Source organism: Meles meles, chromosome 18, assembly GCF_922984935.1.
Source record: "Meles meles chromosome 18, mMelMel3.1 paternal haplotype, whole genome shotgun sequence".
NCBI lineage: Eukaryota > Metazoa > Chordata > Mammalia > Carnivora > Mustelidae > Meles > Meles meles.
Window position 1 is genome coordinate 46,854,587 of NC_060083.1, and position 19,927 is coordinate 46,874,513.

General features: G+C 51.5%; 1 protein-coding gene across 1 annotated transcript; it reads left to right on the forward strand.

Annotated features, from left to right (window-relative positions):
- The first annotated feature begins 9,516 nt into the window (after window positions 1–9,516).
- Window positions 9,517–11,030, forward strand: RPRML (reprimo like). The gene has a single exon (XM_045985590.1). It carries the CDS (start codon window positions 10,247–10,249, stop codon window positions 10,607–10,609), a length of 363 nt encoding a protein of 120 aa, XP_045841546.1. The 5' UTR covers window positions 9,517–10,246; the 3' UTR covers window positions 10,610–11,030.
- The last annotated feature ends 8,897 nt before the right edge of the window (window positions 11,031–19,927 follow it).

The window sequence follows — 19,927 nt, forward strand, 5'->3', positions numbered from 1 at the left end:
CCCCACTGCGCCCCCTGCTCCCAACTCCACCCTTCCCACTCCACTGCTGGCATTTAGAAAATCTTTCCAGGTGATTCCATAGTTAAGGCTGAGAACCACCGTACATAACCTTATGTAACAACAGACTGCGGGGAGTCTCCTTCTCCCTCTGCCCCTCCCCTGGTTGTGCTCTCTCCCTCTCTCTCTCCCAAATAAATAGAATCTTTTTTTTTGTAAGATTGTATTTATGTATTTGAGAGAGAGAGAAAGGGAGAGTGCATAAGCAGGGAGGAAGAGAGGTAGAGGGAGAAACAGGCTCCCCACTGAGCAGAAGGCCGAAGGCAGATGTTTAACTGACTGAGCCATCTAGGGACCCTTCAAATATCTTTAAAATCTTTAAAAATCTTAAAAAAAAACAACCCGGTGGTTATCAAACTTGGCTATACATTAGAATCACGTGGGAGAATGTCTGCCTTTTGAAGTAGAACGTGGGACAGAGCTAGCAAAGCAGGCCGTGTGGTACAGGAGAGAAACTTGGAAGCCAGACAGGGCTGCCACTCACCAGCTGGGTGACCTTGAATGGGTTCCTTCGCCTCTCTGAGCCTCACCTGTGGAATGGGAATACTACCACATGCCCTGCAGAGGTGAGGCTGAGAGATAGAGGAGGTAAGCCCAGGCCAACACATGGCACCCATTTACTGTCAATTTTAATTAAAATTAAGTACCCCCAGGAAGATTGAAAGCCCTTCATTATACAGAAGGGACACGATCTGGGGAGAGGGGATGCAGGTTATATGGAGAAGAGGGTCAACAGGTAGTGTTGATGAGAACCAGGGTCTTTCGGGGGAGCTCGGGAAAATTCCAGGGGGAGCAAGGATTCCAAGCCAGAGCTGGTAAGTGGCGGCTGCCGGCAGGCACAGCCGTCCACAGCACCAGGGACCAGCAGCTGCTGATGAACCTGGATGGGCCCAGTTTGGGCAAAGCCAATCCTTTTCCTTCAGCAGCAACGAGAAAGTTGACTGGCTGGAGGCTGAGACTCTGGGAGCTGCTTATGGAGAAAGAAGCAGACTTGGTTGAGCACCTACTTTGTGTCAGAAATTGCACACCCATGCCTTCGAGATCGAAGTTTAACTTACAGGGCTGCCCGACTTACAGAGCCCTGGGGTGGCAGCCCCCACAACCCCCCGCAAGGGGTGTGCTGTGTACACACATGATTCGGGAACGCCTTGCCTGATGAGCGGCTCATCTCCGTAGTTTTTTTGTTTTCAAAACAAGAAGTATACTTTTTAAGCTTTCTTGTTTCATACTTGGTACAAGATACCATGTTCATTGTAAAACACATAGAAAGTAGGGGCGCCTAGTGGCTTTGGCTCAGGTCATGATCCCAGTGTCCTGGGATGGAGCCCTGCATCGGGCTCTCTGCTCTGCAGGAAGCCTGCTTCTCCCTCTCCCACTCCCCCTGCTCATGTTCCCTCTCTCTGTGTCTCTCTCTGTTAAATAAATAAAATCTTTGGAAAAAAACACACATAGAAAATACAGATAACCAAAGAGAAAAAAATTAAGATGTCACATAGCCACACTGTCCTGAGATGAGCACTGCTGACGTTTCGATGTCTCTTGTTCCCACAGGTAAGTGTGGGTGTGAATGCAGGCAGAAATGACCATAATGGGGTCATAGGGTAGACTGTTAGATTATGTGCTTTTCTTCCCTCAACAATACAGACTGGTCATATTTCTATGTTAGTGAATATTCCCCTCTAACAGTGGCTCTGCATTAGAACCCCCTAGAAAACCTGAACAGAGGGGCGCCTGGGTGGCTCAGTGGGTTAAGCCTCTGCTTTCAGCTCATGTCATGATCTCAGGGTCCTGGGATGGAGCCCCGCATTGGGCTCTCTGCTCAGCGGGGAGCCTGCTTCCTCCTTTCTCTCTGCCTGCTTGTGATCTCTCTGTCAAATAAATAAATTAAAAAAAGAAAAGAAAAGAAAAGAAAACCTGAACAGATATCAATGTCTGTGCCCAGACACGGCATTCCCCCCCCACCCCTCAGGGAAGGGGCTGGACTAGGGAGGGGACTTTGAGACTCTCTGGGAGTTCCACCATGGGGCCAGGTTTGAGAGGGGCCTGGCATTCTATTTGCTGAAGGGATGTACTCTAGTAATTTGACCAGTTCCCTCTTCTTAGACATTTAGGTTGGTTCCAATTTTTCATCATTAAGAACCAGAAGTTAGCAAGCGTTTCCTGTTAAGGGCAGATAACGCCTGTGCTAGTTTTTGTGGGGCCTGAGGTCACTCTTGCAAAGGTTGAATTCTTCCATTGTAGTGCGAAAGCAGCCAGGATACATAAAGGAAGTTATTTGTTTGTTTCTTTGTTTAAATTAAACTTAACTACAAAAACAGGGGTGGCCAAATGTAGCCCATGGGCCGCAGTTGGCTGACCCTTGTTATAAACAGAGCTGCAGGGAATCTCCTTGAAGCTAAACCTTCCAGAATGAAATGATTATTTTAAGTTGCATATCTAGAAAGTCAGTTCGGGGTTGTAGATGATGGTTACATTTTTTTTTTTTTTTCCCTAATCAGCCTCAGCACCTGTGGCGTTCAAATCAAAGTTTTAGAGAACCAACGTAACATCTCTGGGGAACCCAGGTGTTCCACAATGGACACAGTCTGAAAACCACTGCAATAAGATAAATTCCTGGCGCAAGCAACCAGAAGTCAGCTTCGAGAGAGCTTAACTCATAATGAGGGATTTAATGGCTTCTATTACCAAACCGTGGGAGACCTCAGGGTCCTACCTGCTGGGACTTACAATCATACCTGCCAAGCTGTTCCTCCACGTTTCCCTTCTGCCAGCCCCTGGCAGCCATCTGTCTTGCGTTTTGTCTCCGTGGACTGACTTATTCTGGGTATCTCATGTAAATGGAATCATAAAAGGCGTGACTTCTGTGTCTGGCTTCTTGCACTTAGCATAACATTTTTGAGGTTCATCTATGTCCCAGCAGGAACCAGGACCTCAGTCCTTTGATTGGGAAGAGCCTACTGTACAGAAAGACCACATTTTGCTTTCCCCCATCCATCTGTTGATGGATCTCTGGGCTGTTTCCACCTTGTGGCTCTAGCAGACGGTGCTGCCTGAACATGATCGTACACGTATTTGCATTGATTTCCCGTCCTTTGGGGGAGACGCCTGTGAGTGGAGTGGCTCATCATTGCCATTTACCTGCAGTCCTCCAAACTGGTCTCCATGTGGTTGTGAGGCTGATCTTTTTTTTTTTTTTTTCTTTCAAAAGCATTGTTTTCCTTCACATACATGAACATGCTTTGTATAAAAGGTATACATGTTCACGGACAAAATGTTGAAAACTACAGAAAACAGTGAGTATGAGTGTGTGTAATACAGGGGAATGTAATTGACACATATGGCTGACTTTCATAAAGTCTCTGGGGTCCTGGTGCCCACCCCCTCCCTCTCTTCTTTAGCCTCCTCTCCTGATCTCCCTCTGTATCACCACTTCACCTCTGGGTCCCTGCCCCCACCCCATGGCGCTCCTGCGGGCTCCTTGACCCATAGCAGATGCTGTTTCTCTGTAGATTGCCTTTCCTTGCCTGAATTCTCCTACTTACTTCTTCCAACTCACTTACTCTCCCTGTCACCACTCCCCCAGCATGTCACACATACCGGAAAACGGCTGGGATCACTGTGCCCAGGACAGTGGGACAGGGAAGCTGATCCATGCGGGAGATGCTGTTGCGTTCTCCTACTTGACTCTAAAGCAGCACTGATCCCAGCTCTCCCCGGACTGCCTCTGAAATATGCCCCATATTTCATATGCAATCTGAGCTCAGCAGGGAGTCCCAGACTCTCCCCAGCCTTGTCGTTAGGGGTTGGCATCTCACCATGTTCCCCTGTTGTGACAACTGGCAGTGAGGCTGGTGCACAAATGGACAATCCAGAAGGATCTTTCTCTTCCTTTTTCCTTCCTCTGGGCTTGCTCTTTCAACTAGGGGAGCCAGATGCTTTAGAGTTTAATTACATGCTGCAGTTGGAAGCCCGGAATGTCAGAGCTGGAAAGGAAGAACCTTATTATAAATAATAGCTACCAGCATTTATTGAACATTTACTCTGTGCCAGGCCCGTTACCAGGCATTACCCCATTCAGCCTTCCCGACAATTCAGGAGGCAGGTGCTATCATCATCCCTGTTTTACAGGGAAGGAAATGAGACTTCGGGGAGATCACAGACGTTTCCCAAGCCACGCTGAGTGGTACACTGTGCAAAAAAAAAAAAAAAAAAAAAAAAAAAAATCCTGCATCCTCCCTGGGAAATTCATAATGCACACCGACAGATTATTAAAGGCCCTGAGAAGTCCTGTATTGATCAGACCTCTTTATTAGTCTGTGTCACCTCTGTTGAGCAGATCGCAGAATGCAGGTATTAGCGTGCTCCTCATTTTATGGATGGGGTCACAGAGGCCCAGGTGCCGACCAGGCACAAATCTTGGGCCCCATGCTCTCTGAACCCCACAGGAAACGTAAAGCAAAGCAGACTATAGCCCATCTGGCCCACCACCTGTTTCAGGAAATGCAGTTTTATTGAAGATGATCTGATCCAGGTCCCTAGATTTATAGAGAGCCAGCCAATCAAGATCCAGGGAGGATGGCTGACTTGCTCACGGTCCTATAGTCAATTAGCGGCAGAGGCAGAAACAGATTCTAGATCTCCAAAACCCAGGTATTCTCCAAAACACAAATTCGATAGGCGGTGGGAGGCAAGCTGGGGGAGGCAGGATGGGAAACTCCACGAGTTTTCAGTCTTGGTTATCTGCTATGAGCCACCTACACGGGTGGACCGTCCCTTTCTACCCCTGCACAGACACCTCTGAGCGTCTCTCCCTCCAGCTGCTTCGGGTAAATCTCCCAGGGCCTGAGCTGCCTGGGGGCCCTCCACTGCTCTCCACCTGGTGTGGGGGACAAAGGCTGAACCGGGCAACTGTGTTTATTTTAATTCTGTGAGAGATGCAGTAAAACATTATGAACTTGCCCTCTGCCAGCATGAAACATGAGATCATCTGGACAGGAACCTGGCAGAAGGCAACCTTTGCCCGCTCCTGGGAGAGTTTGCCAAACGAATGAATAGTGTAAACAGAATCCTAGGGCGTTGTTCGAGACCACTTCAGAAAAGGAATTACCTCCCAAGGTTCTTAGACTTCCCCTGAAGTACGTTACACAATGGTCATTTATTTACATTTTTCGTCCCTGTGTGTGTGTAGTTTGAAGATGCAAATAAAATCATTCTTATCTTACATTAAAATGACTCATGCAGGGGGCGCCTGGGTGGTTCAGTCGGTTGGGCATCTGCGCTCGGGTCATGATCTCAGGGGTCCTGGGATAAGCCCCACGACAGGCTTCCTGCTCAGTGGGGAGTCTTCTTCTCCATCTCCTCCCCTCCCCCTGCTCTAGCTCATAGTCTCTCTCTCGCTCTCTTTCAAATAAATGAAATCTTTAAAAAAATATGGCTCAGGCATAGAGCACTTTTTAATGTTGTCTGAAATGTGAGCAATTTAAAATATCTGCAGATTTAAATGTTTTAGTCCAGAAAGGTCCATCCAGTAAGTGGTACTCATTAAGGAGGTTTTACTGATCCCCGAGTCTAGGAGAGGGAGGCATCTTACTGACCCTGGGTGGTCACGACCCGCCAGAAGGCTAAAGGTTCATCTGGAAACAGCTGCAGGGGACAGCCGGGCATACATGGTGGCCTCGGGGTAGAAGCTCTTCCTGGGACAGCCAGACTGCCCAGATGGCCTTTCCAGAGCTGGGAGATGCAGACTTGTCACTGAGGTGGAGGGTAAAAATAGTCCTGTGTGGGCGGCAGCTGGGCCCAGAGGCACTGGCTTCCCTGTCTTCAGAGCAGAGAAGGCAGTCCCAGTTGACAGACAGTCTCTTAGGCTCTTGAGGCCTCTCACGAACTCTGGGGGGTGGGGAGGGGGATGTCTTTCCCTAACAATGAAGACCCCTCCCCAACCTGTCCACACACCAAGTGCTGGAAAAAGCCCGGGTCCGGTTTTAAGGTAACAAAGGGCTTACATCCTGGCTGTGTCAGTCACCAGCTCTGTGTCCTCTGGCAAAATCGCCTTCCTGAACCTCTATTTTCCCATCTGTCAAATGGGGCTAATTGTTTCTCTCCCTAAGGTGGCTGTGAAGCTTAACTAATTAAGAGAGCCAACACACTGCAGGCTGCAGCCTCACTCTTCGGTCCCTCTCCCTCCCACCAGTACACCTTCTTCGAGAGTGGCTCTGAGACAAGCCACCTGCCAGGTCAGCCCCGTGGAAAGGTCCACAGGGACGGGAACTGACGCCTCAAGTAAGAGTGGTGTCAGGGAGCCGTCTCAGGAGCCAGTCCTCTGCCCCCAGGAAAGCTCTCAGGAGATGGAGCCCTGCATTGGGCTCCCTGCTCAGCAGAGAGTCTGCTTCTCTCTCTCCCCCTTCCCCCAACTCGTGCTCTCTCTCTGTCTCAAATAAATAAATAAAATCTTAAAAATATATATGTAAGAGTTAATGCACATCAAATACCCACCAGACTTACTGGGACAGTGGCTCCGGAAAGGACAGAAGGGAGAAGCAGAGGGAAGGAGCATGAGTTAGGAAGTCTCGGTCTGAGCCAGGAAGGGCCGTGCTGCAGGACTTTGGCGAGCGGTCTCAGAGACCCACTACGCCCACAGACAACGGCCGCGCTGTCTGTAAAAACAGGACTCTGACCTGGTCCTTGCAGCAACAGCCAAGGAGGCAAACGCCTGTCTCAGCGCCACTCAGCACTTGACCCCTGTAGCACTTGACCCGAACACAGCCAAGACTGGGCCCCTAGCTGCAGCCGTCCTAATTTTGCCCCCATGTCCAATGTAGGACAAACTAGAAAAGTCCAGTATGCTCCCCTAACCAATCTCACAGGGCACTCCCCTTCTGGTTAGCACACCTACAGCTTCTCCATGCCAAAGCCTCTGATCAGAACTGGAAGCCTTCCCTTTGTCCCACCAGAAAGCTCTCCTAGTCCTCTGCCGGGCCTTCAATTCTCTGCCGAACTCAAGTGATGGTGGCTGACTCCCTTGGGGTCGCAGGCTCCCAAAACAGCCTTTGCATCTTCTCATCTGGGTGGTCATTGTTTATTTCCACAAGCCCATGTTCTCTCTCTGCCTTCCTGACCCAAGATCAAAGACAACATCTTCCTCTTCCCCCAGGGTAGCCACAGAAACCAGCTCAAGGATGATGGAAGGGGGAGGGGAGGAATAATTAAGAATGTAGCTTTGGAACAAGACAGATCTGGGCTCGAATTCTGCCTCTGATGCTTAGCTCGCTGTGTGATCTTGAGTAAGAGTAAGCCACTCTGAGCCTCTATTTCTTCATGTCAAGAGAACAATCCAGTGGAACCCAAGGGCTGGTGTAAGAACTCAGTGAGGTACAAATACATTTAATACCCTGAGCATACAGTAGGTGCTTAATAAAGGAAGGGCCAGTCATCAGTCTCCCCACAGCCTCTTGCTGGTGTAGGCAGGCCTCTCTGGTCCCCACTGCTTTCTGAGCACCCGCAGTCTAACCTCGGCTGCATGGAGTCAAGAGCCATGTCCAGGCCATATCAAAGCTCAGGGGTTGGTCTCAGGAGAAGACGATGCACAAAGGACAGAACCAGGCATTTCTCTAAAGAAGTCCACAGTCAAAAGCAGAGGACAATGGGCGCCTGGGTGGCTCAGCTGGTTAAGCGGCTGCCTTTGGCTCAGGTCACGATCCCCACATCCAGCTCTCTGCCCAGTGGGGAGCCTGCTTCTCCCTCTCCCTCTGTCTGCTGCTCTGCCTACTTGTGATCTCTCTCTCTGTGTCAAATAAATAAATAAAATCGTAAAAAAAAAAAAAAAAGCAGAGGACAAAATACCTGGCCAGAAACCTGCTGTCTCCCTGTTCTCTCCAGGCTCTCAGTCGTGGTCAGGGCAGGGAGACCCTTGTGCCAGGCGGCCCTCCCAGGACCCGGGAGGCTGAGCTGGGTATTCTTCCCCCAATCTCTTCTGCGTGTGTGTGTGTGTGTGTGTGTGTGTGTGTGTGTGTGTGTGTGTGTTCTTCCTCTCTAAAATGAGAAATGTAACAGCTTCCCAGGGGGCATCACACATGGATTAGTTCTAATGGTGGGGTGGTGGCTCTGAGATGTTTCATGTCACGGGCGTCCTGAGTCCCCTCACTCCCACTTGTCGAGCCCTCTCCATCCCCGGGTCTCTCCCTCTACCACCACCAGCAGTGTCCAAGCCTCCTGCAGCATCTTCTGCCTGGATTACGGAAAAGAGTCCCAACTGCTTTCCCTCCTCCACAGCTCAGACAATGCAAATTACATCGCGGTGAGAAACCATGTCCCATAAACTCAGGCAGATTTTTTGAATAATGACAATAATCAGGATTGGGGGCAATGCCCCCCTTCCCCACAGGGCTGGAGTGTAAACTGGTGTATTTCTAATTAATTTTTAAAAGATTTATTTATATATATTTTAGGAGAGAGAACACCTACCCTCCTCGGGGGAGGATGGGGGGAGCAGAGGGAGATTAATCCTCAAGGGAAACCCCAGCTGAGCAGGGAGCCCAGTGCAGGATTGGGTTCCAGGACACTCCTGTCCCCATGCGCCCCCCTCCCCCAGATCATGACATGAGCCAAAATCGAGTCTCATGCACAACCGACTGAGCCCCCCAGATACCCCCTAAATTGGTCTATTTCTGCAGAGCCATTTGGTAGGATGTAATCTTTTGATTCTGCAGATCCGTTTTTCAAAATAAAAATAAAGGAAAAAATGAGACCATGGAAAAGTCTGCACAGACTTCTTACAGGCTTTTTGTGGTAATATTGCTTCCCACGCAAAAAAAAAAGGGGGGGGGGACAACTACAATTTCCAAAAACAAACACCTTGGTTAAATAAATTGTAGTAGTCTCCACCTTGAAACACCATCCCTTCCCTTAAGCTGGCATTACAGATCAGTAGTTCCCAAAGCAGGACCAGGAGGAAGGAGCGTCATCTGGGAATTTGTTAGCAATACACATCCCGGGGTCTCCATCCCCGGCCTACCGCTTCAGAAACTCTGGTCTGGGCCCAGCTATCTGGGTCAGAACAAGTCCTCCAGGATATTCAGAACCGCTCCTGTAGAATATTTATCACTACGAAAAGATACACAAATGACCAAAGGTTACAAAACCGTAGGTACAGAATCGCAGGCATGAACAGTGCCTCTTTATCTGAATATACGTATGTATTGGGACACACAAAGGAAAGAGGCCAGAAGACTTTGTACCGAGGTGGTAATGTCGACACTCTGGGTGGTAGGATTATGAGGTTTTAGATTTTTTTCATTATGCTAATCCATACTTTCTAACTAGTTTACAATGATGCGGGTTTGTTTGTTTGTTTTTCGTTTTGTTTTGTAAAAAGGAATGGAAAAAACCCGCAATAAACTTCTTAAATTAAAATAAAAAGATCAAGTGAGGCAGAGTGGGGGGCAGGGTGGGAAGGAGGCTGCACCACCCGCCGCCGCCACAGCCTGCCTAGTGGGGATAGCGGGGAGGAGCGGGGAGCGGCGTGCGGGACCGCTGGGCACCCGGCGCCACCGCCGAGGTGGAGAAGAGAGAGGCGAGGGAAGCTAATGTCGGGGCGGGGAGTAGCTGTCACAGCTACTCCTCGGATGTCCAGGAAGAGTCACTAGGAGCCGGAGAGCGGAGAAGAGATTTAGGGCAGACTTCAGGAAGAACTTAAATGCCAGGAGCCCCGAATCCCGGAATGCGCGCCTCGGGGAAATCCTCCACCCGGAAAGAGCCGCCCGCTGCCCCCAGGGGCTCGACCTCCGCGGGCCCGAGGGTGGGGCTTCCCGCATCTCCAGTCCCTTCCAGCCTCGGTAGTCGGGGGGCGCTGCGCCTGCCGCCCCCGGGGCTCAGCAGGGGAGGGGGATGGCGGGGGCGGGGCCGTTGCTAGGGGAGGGGCGGTGGGGCGGGCGCGCAGCACAGCCCGCGACCGAGACGAGCGATCGGCTCTCCGGCTCCAGCTCCCGCGCCGCCTGTTGCTCGCTCCTCCGGGCCGCCACTTCCTGCCCGGTGCCCGGGGCAGGCGGCCCGAGGGGTGCCGGCGCGCGGGCGCCCTCCCGCCTTCCCCTCTCCCCGCTCGCAGCCCGACCCCAGCGTCTCCCGGAGGGCGGGCGCCCGCCAGCCTCCCAGTGCGCCCCGGCCCGCGCGCGGAGACCCCGGGCGCCGAGCGGCGATGAACGCGACCTTCCTGAACCACAGCGGCCTGGAGGCAGCGGGCGGCTTGGGCGGCGGCGGCGGGGCCGCCCTGGGGAACCGCAGCCACGGGCTGGGCACGTGGCTGGGCTGCTGCGCCGGGGGCGCGCCGCTGGCCGCCAGCGACGGGGTCCCCGCGGGGCTGGGGCCCGACGAGCGCAGCCTGTGGGTGTCGCGCGTGGCGCAGATCGCTGTGCTCTGCGTGCTGTCGCTCACCGTGGTCTTCGGCGTGTTCTTCCTTGGCTGCAACCTGCTCATCAAGTCGGAGAGCATGATCAACTTTCTGATGCAGGAGCGCCGGCCCTCCAAGGACGTGGGCGCCGCCATCCTGGGGCTGTACTGAGGCCGCCCCGGCCCGCGCTCGCCAGCCCGGCCCGCCAGCAGACGAGAAGGAAGACCGCGACCCCGTGCCCCACGCGGGCTCTGCCGCCGTAGCCGCCGGCCTGCCGCGCGAGGGACAGTGACAGGCCCCCGGGGCCCCCCGGGACCGGGACACCGCGGGACTCGAGGCGGCGGCGCGGGAAGGGACTTCCACACGCGGCTGGGCCTGTGGGCGCCTCGGCGTGGCGGGGCGGGAGGGGTCGTGCGAGGCGGCCCGGGGCCGAGGTCACCGGCGTGGGAGTTTTGTGTGTTTGTGGGTGGGCGGGGTGGGGGAAGCTGTGGGAGAATCCGAGTCGCTGCGCTTGTCGGCCTGATTCTGCTTTTGGAAAGAAACCTTGTAATAAAACTGAAGCCGTCGGGCTTCCCGCGGCTTCCCACCCGCACCTCCGCGGGGTGTGTGTGCCCGTGTGTCGGGATCTGTGTTGCCTGGGGCAGGGCGCGGAGGGCTGCGTGCGCTCCCTGGGCCGCCCCGCCCGCCGGACTGCCGAGCCGTGGGGGGCGGGTCCGGGGCTCCTAAGACCCCACTCTGAGGAGGCCAGGAAGGCTGCAGCTCTGGAGGGGAAAGGGCTGGTCCTTCAGGGTGGCCAGACCACCGGTGAGAGTATTAAAATCTTTGGGAAATGTCCATCTATTCCGCGAGATTAAAAAAAAAAAAATCAGTTTAAGTCCAAAAGGGACGAAGAGCAAAATTAATACATCAGAACCGTAAACAAGTAAAATTTAATGGAGGGGGGTTGGCTAGATCTAGTTAGATTGCAGAGCCGAAAGCCTCTATTAAGGGCTGGTTCGGACCCCACACTTTGTCGAGTGTGGGTGAGTAGTAGTACGTGCTGAAAATATGTCCTTGCTGCATGGGGAGCGGGGAAAGCAAGTTTGGGAGTTGGCTTTGTGGTGCAAAGAACCCAGGATGTCTGAAATGCAGAAAATGGCCTCCAAATGCAGCTGTGTTGAGGGAATTTTGAATCCCACAGTATGAGATGCCCCCTGACGCCCAGAACCCTGCTCCCTCTTGCAGATGCCAAATTAATTTAGAGCAGTGTTAATGCTTAAGAACCTTGGCACTCACTGGCCAAGGGCGAGTGGGCTGCTCTGCTGTCTGGTCCGGGGAGGGCTAAGACAGGTTGGTGGAGGGGAGGCACAGAGGAGGAAAGAAAGCTGGGCTTTGTATCCTGTGGATAGATCTGGTGGTCCTAACCCCACCCAGGCAGGCACCTTGGTGTTTGGAAGATGGGGGGTGGGGGAGGGGGTTAGGTCCCTAACCTCTCTTTTGCCACTGGCAGAGTTGAAGGTGAATGGGAAGGAAGATGGCTGAAGCCTTTCTTGGCTTTGAGAGGAGAAGCGAAGGGAGCACTGTCCCCTCTTTGCAGCACTGAGTTCCACCCCGGGAGAGGGAGCAGTAGCTCAACAAAAGCATCCATGGTCTCTGACCATGAAGAATCCAGAGTCTTGCTGGCTCCTGAGCCCTCCTGGACCATCAGAATCCTCATCACTGAGACATGTCCCCTCCCCCCCCTCCCCCCCCCCCAGCTCAATCTCAGACCTGGGAGAGTTCATTCAGTTTGACCGATCAGGCCAGTAAAGGGGCCAGAGACTACCTGTGAAGTGTCCATGAGGCAAAACCCATCATGTGGAGAACATTCTTCTGATGGCTTGGACAGGCAGGTGGCCCGGCGCCATCTGGGGAGATTGCCCGTTAATGATATGGGCAGACCGGGTATCTGGCCTTTTTGTAGCCCAGGGGTCTGGAGCCTGGGCCGACCCAATGCCCATAGGCCATCGCAATACCCGCAGGACACAACTCCGCCAGTTGCAGGGGTTCCCTTAAAGCCCCAAGCGACTGACAAGTGAGAGTTTCAGAAGGAACAGAGGCTTAGACACTTTCTAGGCTGACCAAGTTAGAGCCAACACTGCGAGAACTTTCCTCTAATAACAGATTGGCTGCTAACTGTGATCAGGGCAAGAGGCCGGCTTTCAATAGTTAAGGTGCCTGAGTTTACTGAAAAGGGAAAGCCTTAGTAGGAAAAGCCTTTATCTCATCGTAAAGAAAAAAAAGGCCAATGAAGACACGTCTGTGTCCCCCATCCCATGACTAGTGCACTCGAGAGTGTAAATACACATACATGGGCACACGTGTATAAGGGTATGTTCATGCATGCAGACACACTCAAAGACAGGCTTAAGCCTCAAGGAGGACAACAACTGGTCCCCCAGTGTCTGCTGTCCCCCAGAGCTGTCTCATATAAAGCGTGGGGGCAGGAGAGTGGAAACGGGGACTTACATAAGAGCATATGAGGTCTAGTGCTCCAGGGGAAAGGTGAGGCCAGATCAGAATTCTGAGTCTGGAGCTTGAAGGATGGAGGAAGGACCTGCTTCTCCAAAGTCCTACCCCCACTATCGGGCAGGGAGAGCTCCTCTGACAAGGCCTGCCCAGGATGCTGGGGCCAAATCTCCAAAGGTCCCAGGTTCACAACAGATTACCTGGGACCCTGGTCTTTGAAATCTTAGCTGCCATGCTTCCTAGCTCTGTGACGCTGGGGAATTAACTCAACCTCTCTATGCCTCAGTTTCCTCATCTTTAAAATGGGAAGTAATCAAAAAAAAAAAAAATGGGAAGTAATCGACCCCAGAGCTCCCAGGAAGTGATGTGTGTAAAGCAGCCCTACGTGTAATAGGTAATAACATGGTTACGATTATTATGATTATTGTTTTTTTTTTGGTTTAATGCATGAACCTTTCCCCAGTCAAATATATCTGGTTCTCCGAAATGAGATCCCGGGACAGAAAAATAGTCATTTATATTTGCAACGCATTTTGTAGTTTCCAACCTACCTTTGTAAGCAGGACACAAACAATGTATCATGTTAATAATGTATTTGACAATGTGTCAAGCATGGAGCTCCCACTCCTGCTGTGAGGAGGGTTTCATTATCACTCCCATTTTACAGACGAAGAAACTAAGGCTCAAAAAGGTTGCCTGACGTCACATAGCTAAAAACAGGCAGAGCTAGGGTTCCACCCTGCCTGTGCAACCCCGACTCGACTCTACATGGTCCTGTTTGCTCTCTGCAGTAGCTTAGTAAGAGCAGACATTCTCCTGTGTGTGTGTTCATAGGAGAGGCAAGGAAAGTTCAGTTAAACAGGCTTGCTCCAGTTCATTCATTCGCCCAGTGTCTATTGTGGATCTGCCGGCGACTCGTACTGAGGCGGGCACTATAGGGTGAACAAGGCGGTGACCTAGCAGCCTGCAGCCCACAAAGCCCCAGATACTCACATCCCTTCTCAGGGCCACTAGCCTCTGAGATGGCAGCTGGGGGAGGGTCCTGAGGCAGCACTTAATTACTCTTGAAGCCTTACGCCTTTAGACCCAGGAATCTGCAATTCCAGTCTATAGATAGAGAAGGCTTCATCCCTAGGGAACATTCTAGAATTTTCGGGAGAAAAAAAATAAAGCACCAGTCAGAAAACTAGCTCTTGTAAGATTATCATCTGGCTTTCTGTGTGTTCTGTCATCTCGGATGAGCCAAAGCTCACACTGGCGGCTCCCGGTAGCCCCCCACTCGTGGGCTGACCCAGGTGGGCAGGCCAGTGGTCACCTCCTGACAAAAACACCCATTCGGACACCAGGGGCCGAGAGTTTTTCTTTGCACCCTTCCTTGTGCTCTGTTCCACAAACCAGAGTACAACAGAGGCAAACTATCTTTTTTCCCTTTTGTATGGTCACTCTGCTACTCACTTGAAGGGCATTATCTAAATTCATTCTCATAACAATCCTTTAAGGTAGATATTAGCATTATTCCCACTTTATCTTTTACTGATGATAAATCTGAGGCCCGAAGAGGTTAGGTAGTGGGCTCAAGGTCACAGCGGCACGGGGGTGTGGGTGACATGCAGACCCGGGTCTTATGAGCCTGCCCACCGGTTCCAATATGGCCGGGTGTGTCCCAGATGGCTCTCCTGGGGTGCTGCTAAGGAAGCTAAGCAGAAGGCAGCTCTGCCCTCGGGACACTAGTAACACGACCATGGAACAAACATCCATGGGGGGTGAGGGTGGGTGAGGGGCTCGGTGGGGCCAGCCTCTGTGCCTCTAGTATTAGGGGGTGGGTAACCAGCCAGTAGGGTGCAGGGTTCTGGTGGGAGCCTGCAGGCTGACTGTGAACCTACGATTCTCATGGGGCCCATTTGGCAGAGGGATGTGTGGGCAGAAAGCCCAGGACAGGGGACCTGGACATTGAAGATGACACAGCCAGACAGGCAGAGGCCATGATCACCGATGGTCATGTGGGCGAACTGCTGCTTCCCCGCTGAGCTGGCCCAGGCCGACAGACCTGTGCTCCAAAGGTGAGGTTCAGCTGGGGCTCTAGGGACTTCCCATGCAACCCTCACCTTCTTGCTGGGGTGCGGTTCCTGCTCCGGGTTCTGCTCCCGTAGCGACGCTGAGGGGGATTATGGCTGGGCTTCCAAGAAAAAACAGTTAACTGCCTTCAGAGGCAGCACCCTCCGTGCTGGCAGGAAGAGGGAGGGAGCGTGGCGCCTTCAGCCCCTCCTGCTGAAACCAGTCCATCTCCCTGCTTTGCTCTATGTGGGGAAAATGAGAGCGGTGCTCTGGCCTGGCATCAAGGGGGCAAATGGAATCAATCTGGGGTCTTGAGTCCTTTCCAGGAATGTAGCCGGATTGGCCCCTCCTGGGGCTGGGAAACTTTGGGCCCTAAGAAGGCTCTGGAGACCTGGGAAGGGAGAGGAGGAGGAAAGGAAGGACTTGGGGACAGGACAAGAGACCCAGAGCAGTGGAGGGCTGGAGGGGGGCCCAGCGGAGCACCCCCCCCCCCCGATGGCCCAGCTCCCTGCTGCAGGAGCGGCCACAGGCCTGAGGTCCTGGAACAGGTCTGGGGTAGCCACAGCAAGGGCCAGGTGTCAGGAGCCATGCTGTCCGTGCAAGGCCTCCCCTTGGACCCATGATTTCCATACCTGGTGGCTCATGAGAACGACCTGACTAAGCTTGACAAGTCCTGCAGTCCAGACCAACTACAACAGATTCTCTGGGGGTGGAACCGGGCTTCGGAACTAGAAGACCCTTCCCTGTTCCATGCCCGTCAGGTGGTGCTGATCACAAGAGAGATGCCCCTGGCATTTCAGGCATATGTAGACCCTGCTTGCCACCTGTGTCCTCAAGCCCCCTGTGACCATCTGTGCAGGGGCGCTGGTGTCGGGGAGCAGGCGAAGGGGATGGAATGAGTTCAGACTTTGTAGAACCAGCTGTGTGTTCAGCCGCAAGTTAATTACGTGCTCCGAGTCACACTCTGCTCATCTGTCAAATGGGGATCATAAAACCCTCTTCCTGTGTTTGTTGAGAAGAGTCCGTGGGATAAAAATGGCTGAGCTTGGCACAGGGCTCTGCCGCGGTAGGTGTTGGTTAACTGGTTGTGTGTGTCATGAGGATGCTGGTTGACCTTGGAGGCTCTGTCTTAAACCTCTATGCCGGCCCCTTTCCCCGACGCTCTTCTCTCTGCTCCCATGGTCCGGCCCCCGAGAGCCACTCTGAAAATGCTGCAGAGTTCACACTCCATGCCTTGGCTTCTGCTGCTCTGCTTGCCTCAAATGCTTTTCTTCCCCTCCTTTGCCTCTTGATAACTACTCATCCTCTAAGGTCAAGCTCAAGTGCAACCTCATCCATGAAACAGAATTATGATCACTTCTGTCACATATCTTTGTACATCTACATAACATAACAGCTAATGTATATCAAGCCCTTCTATATGTTCGGCTCCATTCGTATATTAACTCTCCTAAGAGGTGCTTCTACTAACATTCTTACATTTGAGGAAACTGAGGTCCAACCAGATTAAGAGACTAGTCTGACATTGTACAGCCAGTAAGTGGAGCTGGGATCCAAACCCAGGCAGACTGGTTTCTGAGCTCACACTCCAAACCACCAGGCACACGGCCAAATTGCATGGCCTGTGCCTTGTTCTGCCTTGAATTATGGTTCCTGGTGTTCATGTCTGTCTCCTTCACTGCATTATCCCTGAGAACTGTCTTCCCTCTGTGTGTATTTTCTACAGCACCCAAAATCATGCTTTATTCAATTTAGGGATATCACAAACCTTTGTGGAATTGAGGACACAACCCCTGTTTCCAAGGGGTCCCACTCATCACAGGGATCGAAGATATCTAATCAAATCAAACATGAGGAGGAGGGTGGGCACTCTTGTCAGTCAGATACAAATAAAATTTTGTGGGAATGATTCCCCTTTTAGGTGCTAATAAGCATCCTTGCCATTTTTAGAGAAGATCTTTCACATACCCAGAATGGTGTGAAGCACTTTTCCTATTTTATCTCATAATCTTTTCTGATTTTTCTATAACCCTTATCTCTCATCCCTGCAAAGCAGATATTGTTGTCATCTTTGCGTAAGAAGACGAGGCTCAATTTGCTTTAGTCACTCATCTAAGACTGCAGCAAATCATTGGCATAGGATGAGAGTTCAAATTCAAGTCTGTCTGAGTTCATCTGGAAGATGATTACCCGGTACATTTCACAAATTCAATCGAAATCGTGAAATGAAACCAGGTCTTGATTTTTTTATTTCATTGTTCGTGATGTGGGAGGAATATTTTTGTGAGCCCTTCCCACTTCTTTCTGTTGCAGATGTGATGGTGACTCGTCCATCATGAAATGTATTAGCACTGATGATGAAGATGCCAGGGAGAGAGAAACAACGGGCACCATCGCTGGACAGACTATAAGGTGAAAGCTCTTATAAGAGTAGAGAGAGAAAGAGAAGGGTTAGGTTAGAATGGTGGACAGACTACCCAGCCGGCTCTGCATTGTTCTAAACATCAGTACTGACAGTAAAGAAAATCCACGGCATTGGTGGAAGACAGAAAGGATGCCCTCAGTGGACTAGAAGGGATGAAGATTTCCTAGAAAATAGATGGCAGATTAGGTCATGTTCAAGAGGGTGCCCACGGCCCACAGGTCAGGCATGCAAGGTCTGCCACAGAAATTAGGAACGGTGCCAGGGGTGCTGCCGACTGGGATGCAGGGACAAAGGAAAGAGGAGGGGGAATTCCTGGGTGCTGCAGAGGCTGTAGTTAGAAGGATGGGCTTCCTCCCTATCCCAGCCCTTCTTGCCATCAGGGGCAGCTCTGAGGTTTTGTCAGGGCCAGGACACCAGGGAGAAAATGGGAGAGGAGAAATTCTTTAGGCCCGTTGTGAGCTTAAGATGCACTGATCCGTAAAGGTTAGGAAAGGTTCACAATGATCATGAGAAGGCCGAGGCCGCAAAGACTGCTCTGGGTCCTTGATGCCACAGCCCTTGTCCACCCTGACACCTGCCTTGTTACGTTCCCAACTGCAGACTTGGATAAGGAGATGTGCCACTTCTAAAAATGGGATCGTGTATTAATTTTTCTGCAATGTACATATGGGCAGTCGCATGTGCACTTACCAGGAGGGTGAAAAACCCCAATGAATTGCCATGGAGATGAAACCTGGGATGAGGTTGCCATGGTAACTAAATTGTTTCTAAAAGGCCACACCACCTTGGGGAAGTAGAAAGCTCCAGTCAAGGAGTTGAAGTGAGAGGCCAAATCACAGACCTTCCCATCAGGGCCGGGTGCTCTTTCAGTCTCTTTTTACTTCTCTCTCTCTCTCTCTCTTTTTTAAATCCTTGTCTTTCTTTGTCATCCCCAAAGGCAAGAGATCTAGATTTTGGAGACCTAGATTCAAGTACTGGGTATGCCACTAATAAGTCTCAGGGACCAGGTATCTGTGGGCCCCGACGAGGCATGAGGAGATGGGCTACAGGGCCTCCTCTCTAGATCTGTCCTGACTTGCCATGTGACCTTGGACAAGTCATTGATCTGTTCCTGGCTTTCCTCCTGTGCCAACTGAGGGGGTGGAATGGATTGGCTTTAAGATTATTCCAATACTTTTCCCTTTGTTTCCCATGACCCTGCCTTGCCGGGCGAAGGGCCAGGCCTAGGCAAGCTGAGCTGTCCGTGGTGCTGAAATTCAGCTTCTGCGCTCTTGGGCCCTGTCCTGTTCTCAAAAGACCTGGCTGTTCGCAGCACCTTACAGACTTCTAGACACTCCCCTACCAGGAGTCCAGGGCCTGCTGGCAGCTAGAGAGGAGACTCCAGAGGGTCTTGGGGTTCAGAGAGCACTGGAGAAGGAATCTCGAGAAGTGGTCCTAGCCTGACTCTGACAGCTCTCAGTACGATTTTGATGCAGGCACACCTCCCCTGGGGACCTTTGTTTTCCCATCTATGAACCTGAGGTGGGGACCAAGATGATCTCTAACACTGTATGGGCCCAGAATGGTCCTGGATGCCTGCCTGGGCTATAGGGGAGGGGAGAGCCTATAAAGGCAGCCATTCCCCAACTGTCCCAAAGCTCAGGCTTCTCTAGTGGTGATGAAGGGTGAGGGACAAAGCATATTCCTTGGTCAGGAACATGTGTTCTTTTGTCTGGAAGAAAAGACAGGCAGTGAGCAGATGCAGCATTTGCATTTTCTCAAATGACAACCGAACACTGAGGATGATTAGTGCTTTTTATGAAATGTGTCAAAACTATAATAAAATCTCCGATTTATACCATCTGCTTATTGATCATCTTTCCAGAACCCTCTTCACTCCTCGGTAGCCCAGGGTAAAAAAGACAATGAGAGGAAAGCTTAAAAGGAGCTCACGCTAGAGGAGACACAGACATTGTGATTCACTCCAAAATGATTTGTGTTTTTCAGCCTTCAATTTCCTCAGTTGGCCAAGTAATGCGAGGGTTGGGAGTATGAAGTCCCTACCAAGAAGGGCTCTTGATTCAAGCCTGGCTTCTGCTCCTTCTTAGTGGTAAGGCATCCTTTCCAAGCCTCAGTTTCTTCATTTGTAAAATGGGGGGTTATTGATACATATCTCTAAGTGTTTGTGGAAAGGATTAAATAACATGATTTATGAAAATGCTTAGCAAACACAGGGTCTGGAACACCTCAGAAGTGATTGTTTGGCTTCTCTGTAGTTGCTTAACAAACTACCTTCAAAAGTATTTATGGTTTGAAATAACTCTATTGTCACTCTGGCTCTCTTTTTTAAAGATTTTATTTATTTATTTGACAGACAGAGATCACAAGTAGGCAGAGAGGCAGGCTGAGAGAGAGAGACAGGAGGAGGCAGGATCCCCACTGTGCAGAGAGCCCAATTCAGGGCTCGATCCCAGGACCCTGGGATCATGACCTGAGCTGAAGGCAGAGGCTTTAGCCCACTGAGCCACCCAGGCACCCTGTTT